We start from the raw sequence: 12,856 nt of genomic DNA, 5'->3' as shown, positions 1-12,856 counted from the left end.
TCATATTTAGTCTTTAATCCACTTCCACGTGGATTTACCTCTGTATGTTTTTCACCGTATAGTGAATATTTTCTACTCAACAATCCATGTTTTCTTCATTGACCTCGATGCCATCTGAATCTTATCCTAAATAATAATACAAATCTGTCTCTAATTTCTCTATTTTGTTTCAATGACCTATTTGGCTGTTCTTTTCAAAAACACTATTTTTATTACTAATGCTTTGACAATGTCTTTATATCTAGGGCTACTCCCCTTCTTTATTACTCCTGTACAAGTTTAGCTTAGATATTCATGGGCTTTTATTCTTATTTATACATATTAGAATAGGCTTATTACTAAGTTCTTCGGAAAATTATTTGTAATTTGCATTGGGATTACATTGAATATGTGAATTAATTAGAATAGACTCTTCATATATTAAGATCTTCCACCCAAGGGTATGGAATGTGTTTCCATTTAAATTAAATCACTCTATGTTCTTGATTAGACTTTTAATTTTTTTCCAAAGACTGTTCTATACTTACACTAACTCATGTAATAGTCAAAACGACCCTATAATCTTTTATTATGATTATTTTCCAAATGAGGAAACTGAGCCCAGAGAAATAAGTAATTGCCCAAGAACTCATAGCAAGTAAGTAGCAGAGTCTACATTCAACGACTTTATAGTCTATACTCTTAACCACTGTACTATCTCTCAATTTACAGGTAGTTACTTTAGTTTGGCTGCTACTGTGAATGGTATCTTCTTTGTATTATTATTTATTTATTATCTGGTGTTTTATTTTTATCATATTTTCTAATTTGTTGCTGCACATGTAGAGAAATGTAGTTGGTTTTTAAAAATTTGAACCTGAGTGTAGTTAACATATCGTGTTATATTTGTTTCAGGGGTACAATACAGTGATTCAACAATTCCATACATCATCCAGTGCTCTTTTGTTTTTTATTTTAATTCCAGAAATGTAGTTGATTTTTTAAAGTTTATATTTGCATCCAGTGAAGTTGCTGTATGTACGGTATATGGTATATGGTATTTTGAAATATCGACTGTCAATAATGACAATTTTGTCTTTTCCTTTCCAATTTTTAAGTCCCTCATTTCCTTTTCTTGCCTTATAGCATTGGCCAAGACTTCCAGTAAGTGGTAAACTTCCTATAGTAATGATCATGGGCAAAGAATGTCTCTTTAAAAAAGCAATGTTATAGATTGTCTCTCAAAAAGAAAACCCAGAAAAAGGTTTTAATTTTATCTTGGCTATAGTATATGCAGCACATCATAGAACTGTTTCACAAAAGTATAGGTTAGAAATTGTGTCTGGTGGTCAAGAATCTGTCCTAAACAGACAGGCCCTGTGCGTATCTGTGCCACAGAAATTACTCTTCCACAGGAGACAGCCCTTCCAGGGGACACATAGCTCAGTTGTAATAAACTTGACTTCATTCTGACTTCAAGCTCATTAAATTCCATCCTAAAGCCCTATAGCAGCAACACAGCTCTGCACCTGTCACTTGCTTCATATATTCTGCTAGATGGAATTGTTTTTGACAACACATTGGTCTCCATCCCCATGGGGGAATTCACAGACAGCAGCATTGGAAGGAGCCTTATGGATCAACTACTGTTCTCATTTTACACATATCTAAAAGTCCCTATAGTGCGTGCTTCATCACCCTTGAGCCGATGATCCACTTTTGGGGGACTGATGCTAACAACTGAGAGAGCTTGAATCAGACCAGGGGCTAACACAGCTTTCTCCTAATTGGCTTCATCACTCCATCTTCAGTAAAGGTTGTCAGATGTTCATGGCAGCATCTCAAGACTTACAGTGACCTCATCCATCCTGACTTCAATGGCACCCAGAGGAGAGAAAGAGAAAGCATCTACTCTTCCTTCTTGTATCCCCAAAGGCTCTTCCCTATTCTAGATTGGCGTATCTGCACAAGAGTGGGCACTGGTAGCTCTATTATGTAGCCTTGGGGCTTGAGTACAGTCAGACCCATCAGAGGCTCTGAGTAGGTAACCAAACACAACCACTCCCTTTTACACATACCCAGGGTGACTAACACTTGTGGCAGAAATGAGTGAACTGAAAAGCCCCACAGGAGCCTCAAAGCCAGTACATCCAAAATGGAACTTCTCACTGTCTCCTCCAGACTCACTGCCTTCTTACAGACCCCTGCCCAGGACCTCGAGCAACCTCCATTCCACCATCAGCAGCACCTTCCTGTCCAGCACACTTGAGGAGTTACCCAGCACCCTGAGAGCCTCTCCTGCCCACCCTCTCCTCCTCATTATGATTGAGGCCCCGGCCACACCCTCCCAGCTACTCCCTCTCTTCTACTCCTGACTCCTGGGACCCACCCTTCATACTACTGCTGAAGGGAATCTTCGCATCACGCCTATCTAACCATGTCTCCTGTGTACAACCTTTGAAGGACCCCCACCACCCTCTAAGGAGATGCTCCTTAGCATGGCATCTACTACCCTCATAGCACAGGCTCTTTGCCCTCTTCAACCTCACACCCTGAACAGCAGGATCCCCAGATCCCCGCCTCTGTATCCCCGCTGACTGTGCTTCTGATCCCTGTCCCCCCTACATAGAACCTGCGTTCCATTCCTCTGGGAACAGTCTAATGGCCCTCAGAACATGTTGGGGGCCCCTGCTCCTGGGAGCCTTTGCTGCCTCCTCACACCCCTTGTCCTGTTGAGCTGCCCTCTCTCTGGGCTTCTCCCAAGACCCTGCACATGCATCCCGCTGAACTGCAACGGCTCTTTCCTGGACACCGTCACAGACTGGATTCTCTATGGCAGTAGTTCTTACATAGCCAGTCTGGTTTCATCCCTTTCCATATTTAAGATAGTACCCATGGGGCGGCTGGGTGGCTCAGTCCCTAAGTGTCCGACTTCAGCTCAGCTCATGATCTCACAGTTCATGAATTCCAGCCCTGGTGAGGCTGTGTGCTGACAGCTCCCAGCCTGGAGCCTGAGTTGGATTCTGTATCTCCCTCTCTCTATGCCCCTCCCCCACGCACAATCTCTCTCTCTCTCTCTCTCTCTCCTCTCTCTCTCTCTCTGTCTCTCTCTCTCTCTCAAAAACAAATAAACATTTAAAAAATTGAGATCGTACCCATGAATAAAATACATTTTTATTTTATTCAGTCAGATTTAGCGTAGGACCTGTTCAGCACTGGGTGTCCCACGCCTAGCACAACGTCAGCCTGGCACACTGTGGACCACTTAAATGAATAAATGTTGAGTGGATGAATGATGAATGAATGATTTGCTCAAGCCCTCTCAGGACTAGGTGAGATGTTAGGGTCAGGGAACATCCTGGGTATAGGTGGAAAGTGAGTGGCACAACAGGCGCTCCGTCGGGAGGGGGCGCTGCAGGGTGGCAGGGTGAGCTGCAGGGTTGGGGGCGGGGGCGTCCGAGGCCAGCAAGGGGTCGGGCTTGCCCAGGGACCCTGCGCCAAGAGTCTGCATGCATTTCGCTTTCGCTTTGGGCCAGCCGGAGGCGGCGGGGCCGTCCCCTGAACGCCTGCGGCGGGGCACCCGTGGAGTTAATCCGAAAGCGCCGCAAACCCCGCGGGCCGAACTCCACGTGTCACCGAGAAGCTGATGTAGAGAGAGACAGAGAGAGAAAGCAAGCAAGAGACCAGAGTCCCGGGAAAGTCCTGCCGCGCCTCGGGGCAATTATAAAAATGTGATCCCCTGGGTCGGCCTCCCACCACCGCCCTCACCTGCTGCGTTCACCGTCCGGATCCAGCTCCAGCCCAGTGCGCGCCCAGTGCCCGCTCAGCATGTGCCCGCCGCGCGGTGAGTGACCAGCGGGACTGGGGGAGACTCGTCGCTGGGGTGGGGAGGGCGGCAGCCCGGGAAGACGAGGCAGAAATAGGGACCCGCTATGGGGAGACTGGCACGCAGTCAGCGGTCTCATGCAGAGATGAAGGAAAGCACGACTGCCTGCTTACCATGCACCAAATAGGATAGTGTCTCCTTATCTGCCCACTTCACAGATTTGAAACGGAGGCCACAGGTGCTACATTTCTCCCTCAGCGTCCCTCAGCTACCGTTAGAGGAGGGCCGATCCCAGCCAGCTTCAGAGTGAGGCTTTGTCACCTCCACTGTTTCCAAAACACTAGGCCAGGAGTCTGGGCCAATCACTTCACTGCCTGGACTCAGTTTCCCTGCTAGTGAAATAGAGCCTTTTTGTGTGTGTGAGCTGTGAATCCAACAGCCTTGTCTGAGCTCAACAGGGGGCCCTCACAGGGAATTGGCTTCAAGTCCAGAATAGGGCACTAGCTTCCAAGAACTTGATTCATCTCTCAGCTGTTAAAGGAAGATTGGAGATGGGGGAGGGAGGTTGATGCTGGTAAGGTGTGGATAGGTGGAGATGGCCAGAATGGATGGAAGGTAGAGGCAGGCCAAACCAAGCTGACCAGCTGAGCCTGCTCCTCGCTTGGTTTCCAGGCCTCCTAGCTGTAACCATCCTGGTCCTCCTAAACCACCTGGACCACCTCAGTTTGGCCAGAAACCTCCCCATAACCACACCAAGCCCAGGAATGTTCCAGTGCCTCAACCACTCCCAAAACCTGCTGAGAGCCATCAGCAACACGCTTCAGAAGGTGAGTTTTCCAGTGCTCTTGTGCCCACTTTGCAGCCTCTCTAGGGGCGGGGCTTCTCTGAACCCCGGGTCACCAGAAAGAACTGCAAAGAAATTGTGGACGTTACTCAGGAGCTGTCAAGAGGGGGAGAGGGAACTTTACGAAGGGCCCAACTATTAGCTAAAGAGTCTCAATGAAATTGTGTCTCCAGCGAAGGTGAGAGTGGTAATAAATTATAATGGCATTCATTTTGGCTATGTCTACACAGAGGAAAGTGGGTATTTACAGTGTTCCCTGTAGCCTGCCAACAGAGATGGAATTGTGTCAAGCCCACACTGTTTCTCTGACACACTTATCAATCCAGGAAACCATTATTAGGTGCAGCGTCTGTGCTCTAGGGCCTACAAAGATGAATTAGGCTTGCCCCTCACGCTGCTCGCCAGCTTCCAGTGTGGTGACCCAGTTTGTTGTCTGAGCAGCACATTATAGGGGGCCTGTGACAGAGCACGCCCAGCCTTCAATTTTCTGAGTTTTTATTTTAAACTTTTTAACGTTTGTTTATTCTTGAATAAGAGAGAGACAGAGTGTGAGCAGGGGAGGGGCAGAGAGCGAGGGAGACAGAGTCGGAAGCAGGCTCCAGGCTCCAAGCTGTCAGCACAGATCCCAGCATGGAGCTTGAACTCAGGAGTGGAGAGATCATGACCTGAGTGGAAGCCGGACACTTAACCGACTGAGCCACCCAGGTGTCCCCACCTTCATTTTCTAGGGAGAAACTTATCTAATATTAATTACAGCTTCATTCATTTTTTTGGGTTTCATATTTTAATGCAAAAAAAATTTTGGTTTCTGCTTAAAAGTGCTTCAATACCTATAGCTTTTGCTGGAACAACCCAAGACTGATGTTTTAAAAACTGTCCTTCTGCCTTCCTATTCTCTAGTAAATCTTCCCTGAATTTCTTGTTGTTTTATGAATATCTTAAAACAAGGTCAATGCCACAAGGCCTTAGAGAATTCTTTTCCTCTTCTAATCTTTCACAATGCGCTGCCAGTTGCTCCTCAGAGTTCAATCGATCTTAATTAAAAAGGGAACTCGGCAGTTGAAAACGGCAGGGAAATGTGCTTTAATTCCTGAAGAAAGGTTCACTGTGGATAAAATTTAGGAGCTGCAATTTCAGTAGATGCTTTGTGTGAAAAAGCTAACTCTTCTACTCCCCGGGACAGCACTCAAGGTCAAAGGATTGCAGAACTTAATTTGATATTTTTTAATATCACTCCTTCGTCCAATTTGCTAGAACACAGCAGCTGGCTACCGCAGAGAAAAGAGGTGGCGAGTGCATGCGATTCACAGCCCACAGATTTGTAGAGTTGTTCAGTAGCTTTTGTATTTGGTTTTGATTTGGAGCTTGATGCCATTGAAAAAGTGGACCTTCCATATAAGAATCCAAATTTCCGGCTTCTCTTGAAAAGCTCTGAAGAACTACAACAGAGGGCCTATATTTCCAAATCTAACTCTTTACCGCCTGCTCAGGAAGAGTGGCTGCCCATGTCAGTATGAACACCTCCAGGAAGAGTATATAGTTGCCTGTTGCTACTGTAACAGATCACCACAGGCTAAGTGATAACACAAATTAATAATCTTATGGCTCTGGAGTTCAGAGATGGGAAATGGGCTAAAATCCAAGTGTGTGCAGAGCTGTGTCCCTTTCTGGAGACTCTAGGAGAGAGTCCATTCCATTCTCTTGCCTTTTTCAGCTTCTAGAAGCAGCCCACATTCCTTGGTGTATGGCTCCCTTCCATCTTCAAAGCCAGTAATGGTCAATTAATTGAGTCGTCCTCATGTTCTATTACTCTGACGTTGACTCTCCCACTTCCTTCCATTTATAACAACCCAGCAATTATACTGGATTTGCCCAGATAATCTGAGATAACCTCCCAATTTAAGGTCAGCTGATTAGCAACCTTGATTTCATCACCAACCTTAATTCCCCTTGGCCGTGTAACATATTCTCTGGTTCCAGGGGTGGGGAAGTGGATGGTGGCCTGGGGTGGGGTGGGGGACGGGGCATTTTTTTGCCTATCACACACACAGATTTTATTACTTGTTTCCAAACACTTTCTGCATCTCAAGCCTTGAGGCTCCTGCTGTTCCCTCTGCCTGAAATTCTCTCTCAATTGCCTGTCAATCTTCTAATCCACTCAGTGCAGATGTCCCATCTCTGGCGAAGCCCTCATAATCCTTCTTGGCACTTCTCACCTGCTGACATGACTCCTAATCATTGGATGCTTTCCTGCCTCTGCAGCTGAACTTGGAGTCCTGAGGGGGCATAACATAACATAGGCCTGTTCTTTGTCATGTTTCTTAGTAAAGTGCCCCCTTACCCAAAGGGGATATGTTCCAAGACCCCCAGTGACCGTACTGAACCCTAATACTATGTTTTTTCCTATACACACATACCTATGATAAAGTGTGCCTAATTTGTAAATTAGGCACAGTAAGAGATTAGCAATGATAACTGATAATAAAATAGAACAATTACAACATATTATAATAAGTTGTGTCTAAGTGTCTTACTGTACTGTACTCACCCTTTTTACGATGAGGTGAGCTGAGAAAAGGCCTGTGCGATGAGATGAACTGAAGTGAATGGCAGGCACTGCGATACAGTGTTAGGCTACTGGTAACTTTCTGACTGTGTGTCGGAAGATCATCTTCTTCTGGACCACGGTTGCTGGCAGCCAGGTAACGGAAACAAGAAGCACAGCCACTGATAAGAGGGGGAACTACTTGCATACAATAGACTTGTTGAATGGAAAAATGATCTCAATCTTCAATCAAATTTACTGACTTCTTAGATAAGTTTCATAATTATATTCGACAGTGCTTTCCAACATGCTTGTAAGATGACATCTGTGTGTGTGTGTGTGTGTGTGTGTGTGTGTGTGTACCACAAATTAAATCTCCAGTTGTCTTTAGGGTTACATGTTTGTTATGTCCCTCAAGTTGTGACCTTACCAGTTCCGCCTTTACAAGTTATACTTGAAAAGGATATTCATGAAACACAGGTGCTTTGGCAAAAGGAAAAAAACTGTTTTCACAGAAGTAAGTGTCACAGTGGGGTATAGATGCTGCTTAGCACAGCCTGTTGAAATGATTTATAGTGTTTACATAATGGAAAAGCACATCATCCAGAGAAACATGTCCTAAGCAAAGGGAGAGGAGGGAGGGAGAGAATATGTAAATAACTGGCTGCCTTTTGTCGTCAGAAGATCCCAAATTTCCTGCAGGTCAAAGAGATGGATGTCAAGGGCATCCTTGCCTTGGGGCATTAGACTCCTAGGAAAGCAGGTGCCTTATTAATATTAGAAACTGGGTGACTCTTTTTTTTTTTTACAGGCCAGACAAACTCTAGAATTTTACTCCTGCACTTCTGAAGAGATGGATCATGAAGATATCACAAAAGATAAAACCAGCACGGTGGAGGCCTGCTTACCACTGGAATTAACCATGGTATTGATGATTTTCTTCTCAAAGCATGTAGTACAGTTAAGAGCTGTGCATCAGACCTCATCTTCTTCCCAAAAATGTGCATGTTTCTGGTCTCCATCATCATGAGACTTTAACAGGTCCCACTTCAGAAATTGGACTTGAAATATATATATATATATATATATATATATATAACAGATATGTTTTTTACAACGTGAGTATAATTAACACTATTGAACTGTACACTTAAGAATAGTTAAGGTGGTAAATTTTGTGTTATGTGGTTTTTACCACAATAAAAAAAAGATACATTTGAGAAGAAAAGTAAGGAAAATGTATATTAAGAATTAATATCTTTGACTTTTTTTCCTCTAGAATGAGAGTTGCCTGGCTTCCAGAGAGATCTCTCTGATAACTGTAAGTCAGAAAATCAAAGGTTTCAGCCCATATGATGAATTCATATCATTGATGTCTCGTTATCTTTTCTTCTAGAATGGGAGTTGCCTGGCCTCCAGAAAGACCTCTTTTATGACAGTAAGATACAAAACTCTTTCTTTCCTCAAATGCAACAGGGGTGGGAGGAGACATTTTTAGTCCATCTCAATGGTTCCTTCTCCATTTTGTCATATCACTTAGACCCTGTGCCTTAGCAGTATCTATGAGGACTTGAAGATCTATCAGATGGAGTTCAAGGCCATGAATGCAAAGCTTTTAATGGATCCTAAGAGGCAGATCTTTCTGGATCAAAACATGCTGACAGCTATTGATGAGCTGTTACAGGTAAGACCTTCATATTACCGGTAAGAGCACCTACTTCATGCAGAGACAGAGTGTCCCTATTGAAGTATAAAATGTCCCCTTCTTGGACTGGGAGAGGCCTGAAATCGCCCTTCCATACACCCTGCAGAGCCTCTTGACAAAGGGCAATGGTGAGCAGGTCACCATAAGAAAATCTAACTCCCACTTGTTGATCACATGGTATGTACCAGGCTCTCTGCAGATGTTTTCACATATTTTCTTATGTTTCCTCCCCAACAACCACATGGGGTATGTACAAAGGAGGAAACCAAAGTTTAGAGTTAGTCACTTGTTCAAGTGGCTTGTAAGTGGCAGAGCCAGGATTTAAATCCCCCACCAAAGGGATTCCACTACACTTATCTTCTCACTCTAAAGGCCCCTTGATGGGGGCACCTGGGTGGCTCAGTCAGTTGAGCATCTGACTTCAACTCAGGTCACGATCTCACGGTTCATGGGTTTGAGCCTTGTGTCGGGCTCTGTCCTGACAGCTCAGAGCCTGGAGCTGCTTCAGATTTTGCGTCTTCCACCCTCTCTGCCCCTGCCCTGCTCATGCTCTGTCTCTCCCTTTCTCAAAAAATAAATTAACATTAAAAATAATTTTTTAAGAGGCTCCACAATATGCATTGAGAGGCCAGCATGCATATCTGCTGTCAGATATATTGTCAGAGAAAACAACTGGGGCCCATTTTGAACTAAAATGTGCATTAAATAAAAGAATGACCTATCCCCTAACATCCACAATGTTACTCAGAGACAAGAACTTGCTTTGTAATTTTCTGAATCATCATAGCATGTGATGCTAATACAAAACATAGAAATAATTCACCTAAGCAAAAGCCGTGTGAATACCTTGGTGACCAGGGCATGGGATAAAAATAAGTATAATGTCAGAAATTATACTTATTGTATAATTTGTCTGAAAAAGAATTTATTCCCCTTTCTTTCCTTCTTTGTGCCAAATTACTGTTGGAAAGGCAGTGAACTTCATGCAAGCATCAAAGAATGTTACCATCTAGAGAGTTGTAGATGATATTTCATTTTCAGGTCCAGGAGTTTGGTGATTTGGGCACTGGAATCCATTCTCCCCAGAATCGGACAGCCATACCGAAACCATTCACCCACTCTGGGCTCAGTATTTTTCCTTGTAAAATGGGATGACATTACCCACCCTGCCTTTCTCTTGGGCTTTTTGCAGAGAATAAATGAAAGTATTGATCATTGCGCCAATATAAGATCTTGCATTGTATTAGCAAATTAATGGGCTTAAACTGAGAGATCCATCACCAAGTTTATTTACCTGTCACAAATGAGTGTCTGCAGCAAACAAGTCTGTTACTCATGGAGTTCCAATCAATAGCAATCCGTCACCTCTCTGTTCTAAAAAGGACTTAGCTTCTTAGTAGAACATATAAAAATTAATTAGATATTGCAGCAGATGTCATCTTAACAGAATTGTTCCCTTCTAAAATGCAACTCCCACTGATGATTTTCTAAATAGCTTTAAGGGTCTTTTCAGAGCTCACTGAAGATCCATGTGCTTGGGTAATGAGTATTTCTTCTCTCAGGTTCTGCCTGACCATCTGGCTGGGAGTAGATTTGGGTCGGGCTTAGGAGATGGAATGAGCGAGTGGGTTGCAGGCTCTGAGACACGTATTGGCTTCACCCATTTCTATGGATGAACGTTTTAATTTTGGAATACCAGATATGTCATCCTCAATATTTATTCCCCTAGGCCCTGAATGTCAACAGTGTGACTGTGCCACAAAATGCCTCCCTGGAAGAACCGGATTTTTACAAAACTAAAATCAAGCTCTGCATACTTCTTCATGCTTTCCGAATTCGTGCAGTGACCATCAATAGAATGATGAGCTATCTGAATTCTTCCTGAAAAGCTGAAGTCTCTCAAAACTTAAAGCCACTTATATAAAAATGTGAACCAAAAAAAAAATATATATATATTTCACAGGATGTGGGTTAAGAACCTACCAGGACCAGGTAGCCTTGACCTGGTCCTCCTGAAACGAGTACGATCATTCTCATGCTTGTTTACATTAGTTGTCACCCAGAATTTGAAAGATGTGACTGTTAGGTCCACATGATGCCTTTGACCAAGTATATTTCACATTTACTAGGGATAAGTTGTTTTTAAGTTTTCATGAGCAAATTGCTAAAGAGGGAAAATGTCCTCCCTTGAACATGTTTTTCTTTTCCCTTTAATAGAAGAGCAACAATTTATAAGCTATTTCTGTACCAAAGTGTTTGTAGACACAAACACTCAAGCATAATTTATTTTAAAATACTTATTTATATAATTTTGTGTTAATGAAAGCATGTGAACTAATTTATATTTATTTATGTTATATTTATTAAATTATTTATTATCCAGTGGATTTGAGAAATACCTTATATTCTAAAAATAAAATGATTGAATAAAGTAATTCTCATATTTTTCCAGCGTGTTGGAGTATTTTAATTAAGGGTTAAAATACACATTGTGGGAAAACTGAAAACTCCAATGAAATGTGAACAAAATTGCCTTGAAAAGAATGCCACAATATTCTTGCCCATATCCTAGTTTCTCTAATCTCTTATTTTATTTTTTTTCTAAGTTTATTAATTTATTTTGTGAGAGAGAGAGGGAGAGAGAATCCCAAGAAGGCTCTGCACTGACAGCAGGTCTCAATCCCAGGAACTGTGAGATCATGACCTGAGACAAAACCAAGAGTCAGACACTTAACTGACCGAGCCACCCTGGAGCCTCCCCTCACCCAATCTCTTATTTTAAAGGGAGACTCTTGGGCTGCTTGGGTGGCTTAGTCGGTTAAGCGTCCGACTTTCGCTTAGGTCATGATCTCGCGGTTCGTGGGTTCGAGCCCCGCGTCGGGCTCTGTGCTCACTGCCAGCTCAGAGCCTGGAGCCTGTTTCAGAGTCTGTTTCTCCCTCTCTCTCTGACCCTCCCCTGCTCACGCTGTCTCTCTCTCTCTCTCTCCTAGAAATAAATAAAAATATTTTAAAAAATTAAAATTTAAAAAATAAAGGGAGACTCTTAAGCCTCGATATGCTCTAATACTAAGACCATCAAATGAGTTCTGGTTTTTGAGAGTATATTTTGTTCAACATGTACATCTCAAAGTAAAATACATAAAAATATTTTTCCCTGTTAACCATAACATGCTGTGCATTAGACAAATACATAACAATATCCTCCAACTGTGAAAAACATCATTAAGAGTCCTTCTAGTTAAATTATTCTAATTTTTGTGACACTTTGGGCCCTCAGGGGAAGCTGTTTCTAAATTACAATGAGAAAAACTCTCCATTTGCTTTAAATTACATAGAACTTCTGCCTGAACCACAAGGATAATTGCCTCTCTTTGGCTTAAGAGATGTGCGCTTAATGACCCAAATATTAAATTCCATCTTTTTAGTTCTCTAAACCATGTGAATTTTAAAAGATTCACCTGGCAGAATACCATGTAATTTTAGCACTCTGATAATCATATTTCTCTTTAATATAATAAGACCATAGGAAAGGAACGGTTTGGTGAGCCCTGCCCCCTTCCTCATGTGACTCCTCCCCACCACATCCTAGCTGGTATGCCTGTGGACTAAGAGGGGATGTGTTTGGCCACCCCAGGTCCTCTGTGTGGCAAACTGATTCGTTTGTTCACATTCTCACCCCACTTGATACACAATTAACTAGAAATCATCAGAAACTAGATCCCAATACATAGCCTCTGTTCTTTAGGGATTCTTCCACAAACTTGAATGACCTACAAGGGATTCACAGATAGGAGTTTCTTGCCTTTAAGTGTTGGGTCTGGGGTTTCAGCAGCTTTGATTATGGGAAGAAGAGCTCGAGGGCTTGATGGGGCTGGAATATAGACTTGCTGCCGTCCCTTACTTGGAATGGCAACTTGTCTACTTTCTGGACAGTTGTCTGTGCCCAGAAATGAGACC

At 43.1% G+C, this 12,856-nt stretch overlaps 1 protein-coding gene across 1 annotated transcript; it reads left to right on the top strand.

Annotated features, from left to right (window-relative positions):
• The first annotated feature begins 3,770 nt into the window (after window positions 1-3,770).
• Window positions 3,771-11,170, top strand: IL12A (interleukin 12A). The gene is made up of 7 exons (XM_039241982.1): window positions 3,771-3,823; window positions 4,478-4,632; window positions 8,006-8,119; window positions 8,474-8,515; window positions 8,591-8,632; window positions 8,735-8,878; window positions 10,629-11,170. Exons 1-7 carry the CDS (start codon window positions 3,808-3,810, stop codon window positions 10,782-10,784), a joined length of 669 nt encoding a protein of 222 aa, XP_039097913.1. The 5' UTR covers window positions 3,771-3,807; the 3' UTR covers window positions 10,785-11,170.
• Window positions 11,171-12,856: the final 1,686 nt, after the last annotated feature.

Source organism: Hyaena hyaena, unplaced genomic scaffold, assembly GCF_003009895.1.
Source record: "Hyaena hyaena isolate Hyena2069 unplaced genomic scaffold, ASM300989v1 scaffold_203, whole genome shotgun sequence".
Taxonomy (NCBI): Eukaryota; Metazoa; Chordata; class Mammalia; order Carnivora; family Hyaenidae; genus Hyaena; species Hyaena hyaena.
The sequence above is the reverse complement of the archived record's forward strand: the minus strand, read 5'-3'. Positions and strand labels throughout refer to the sequence as shown.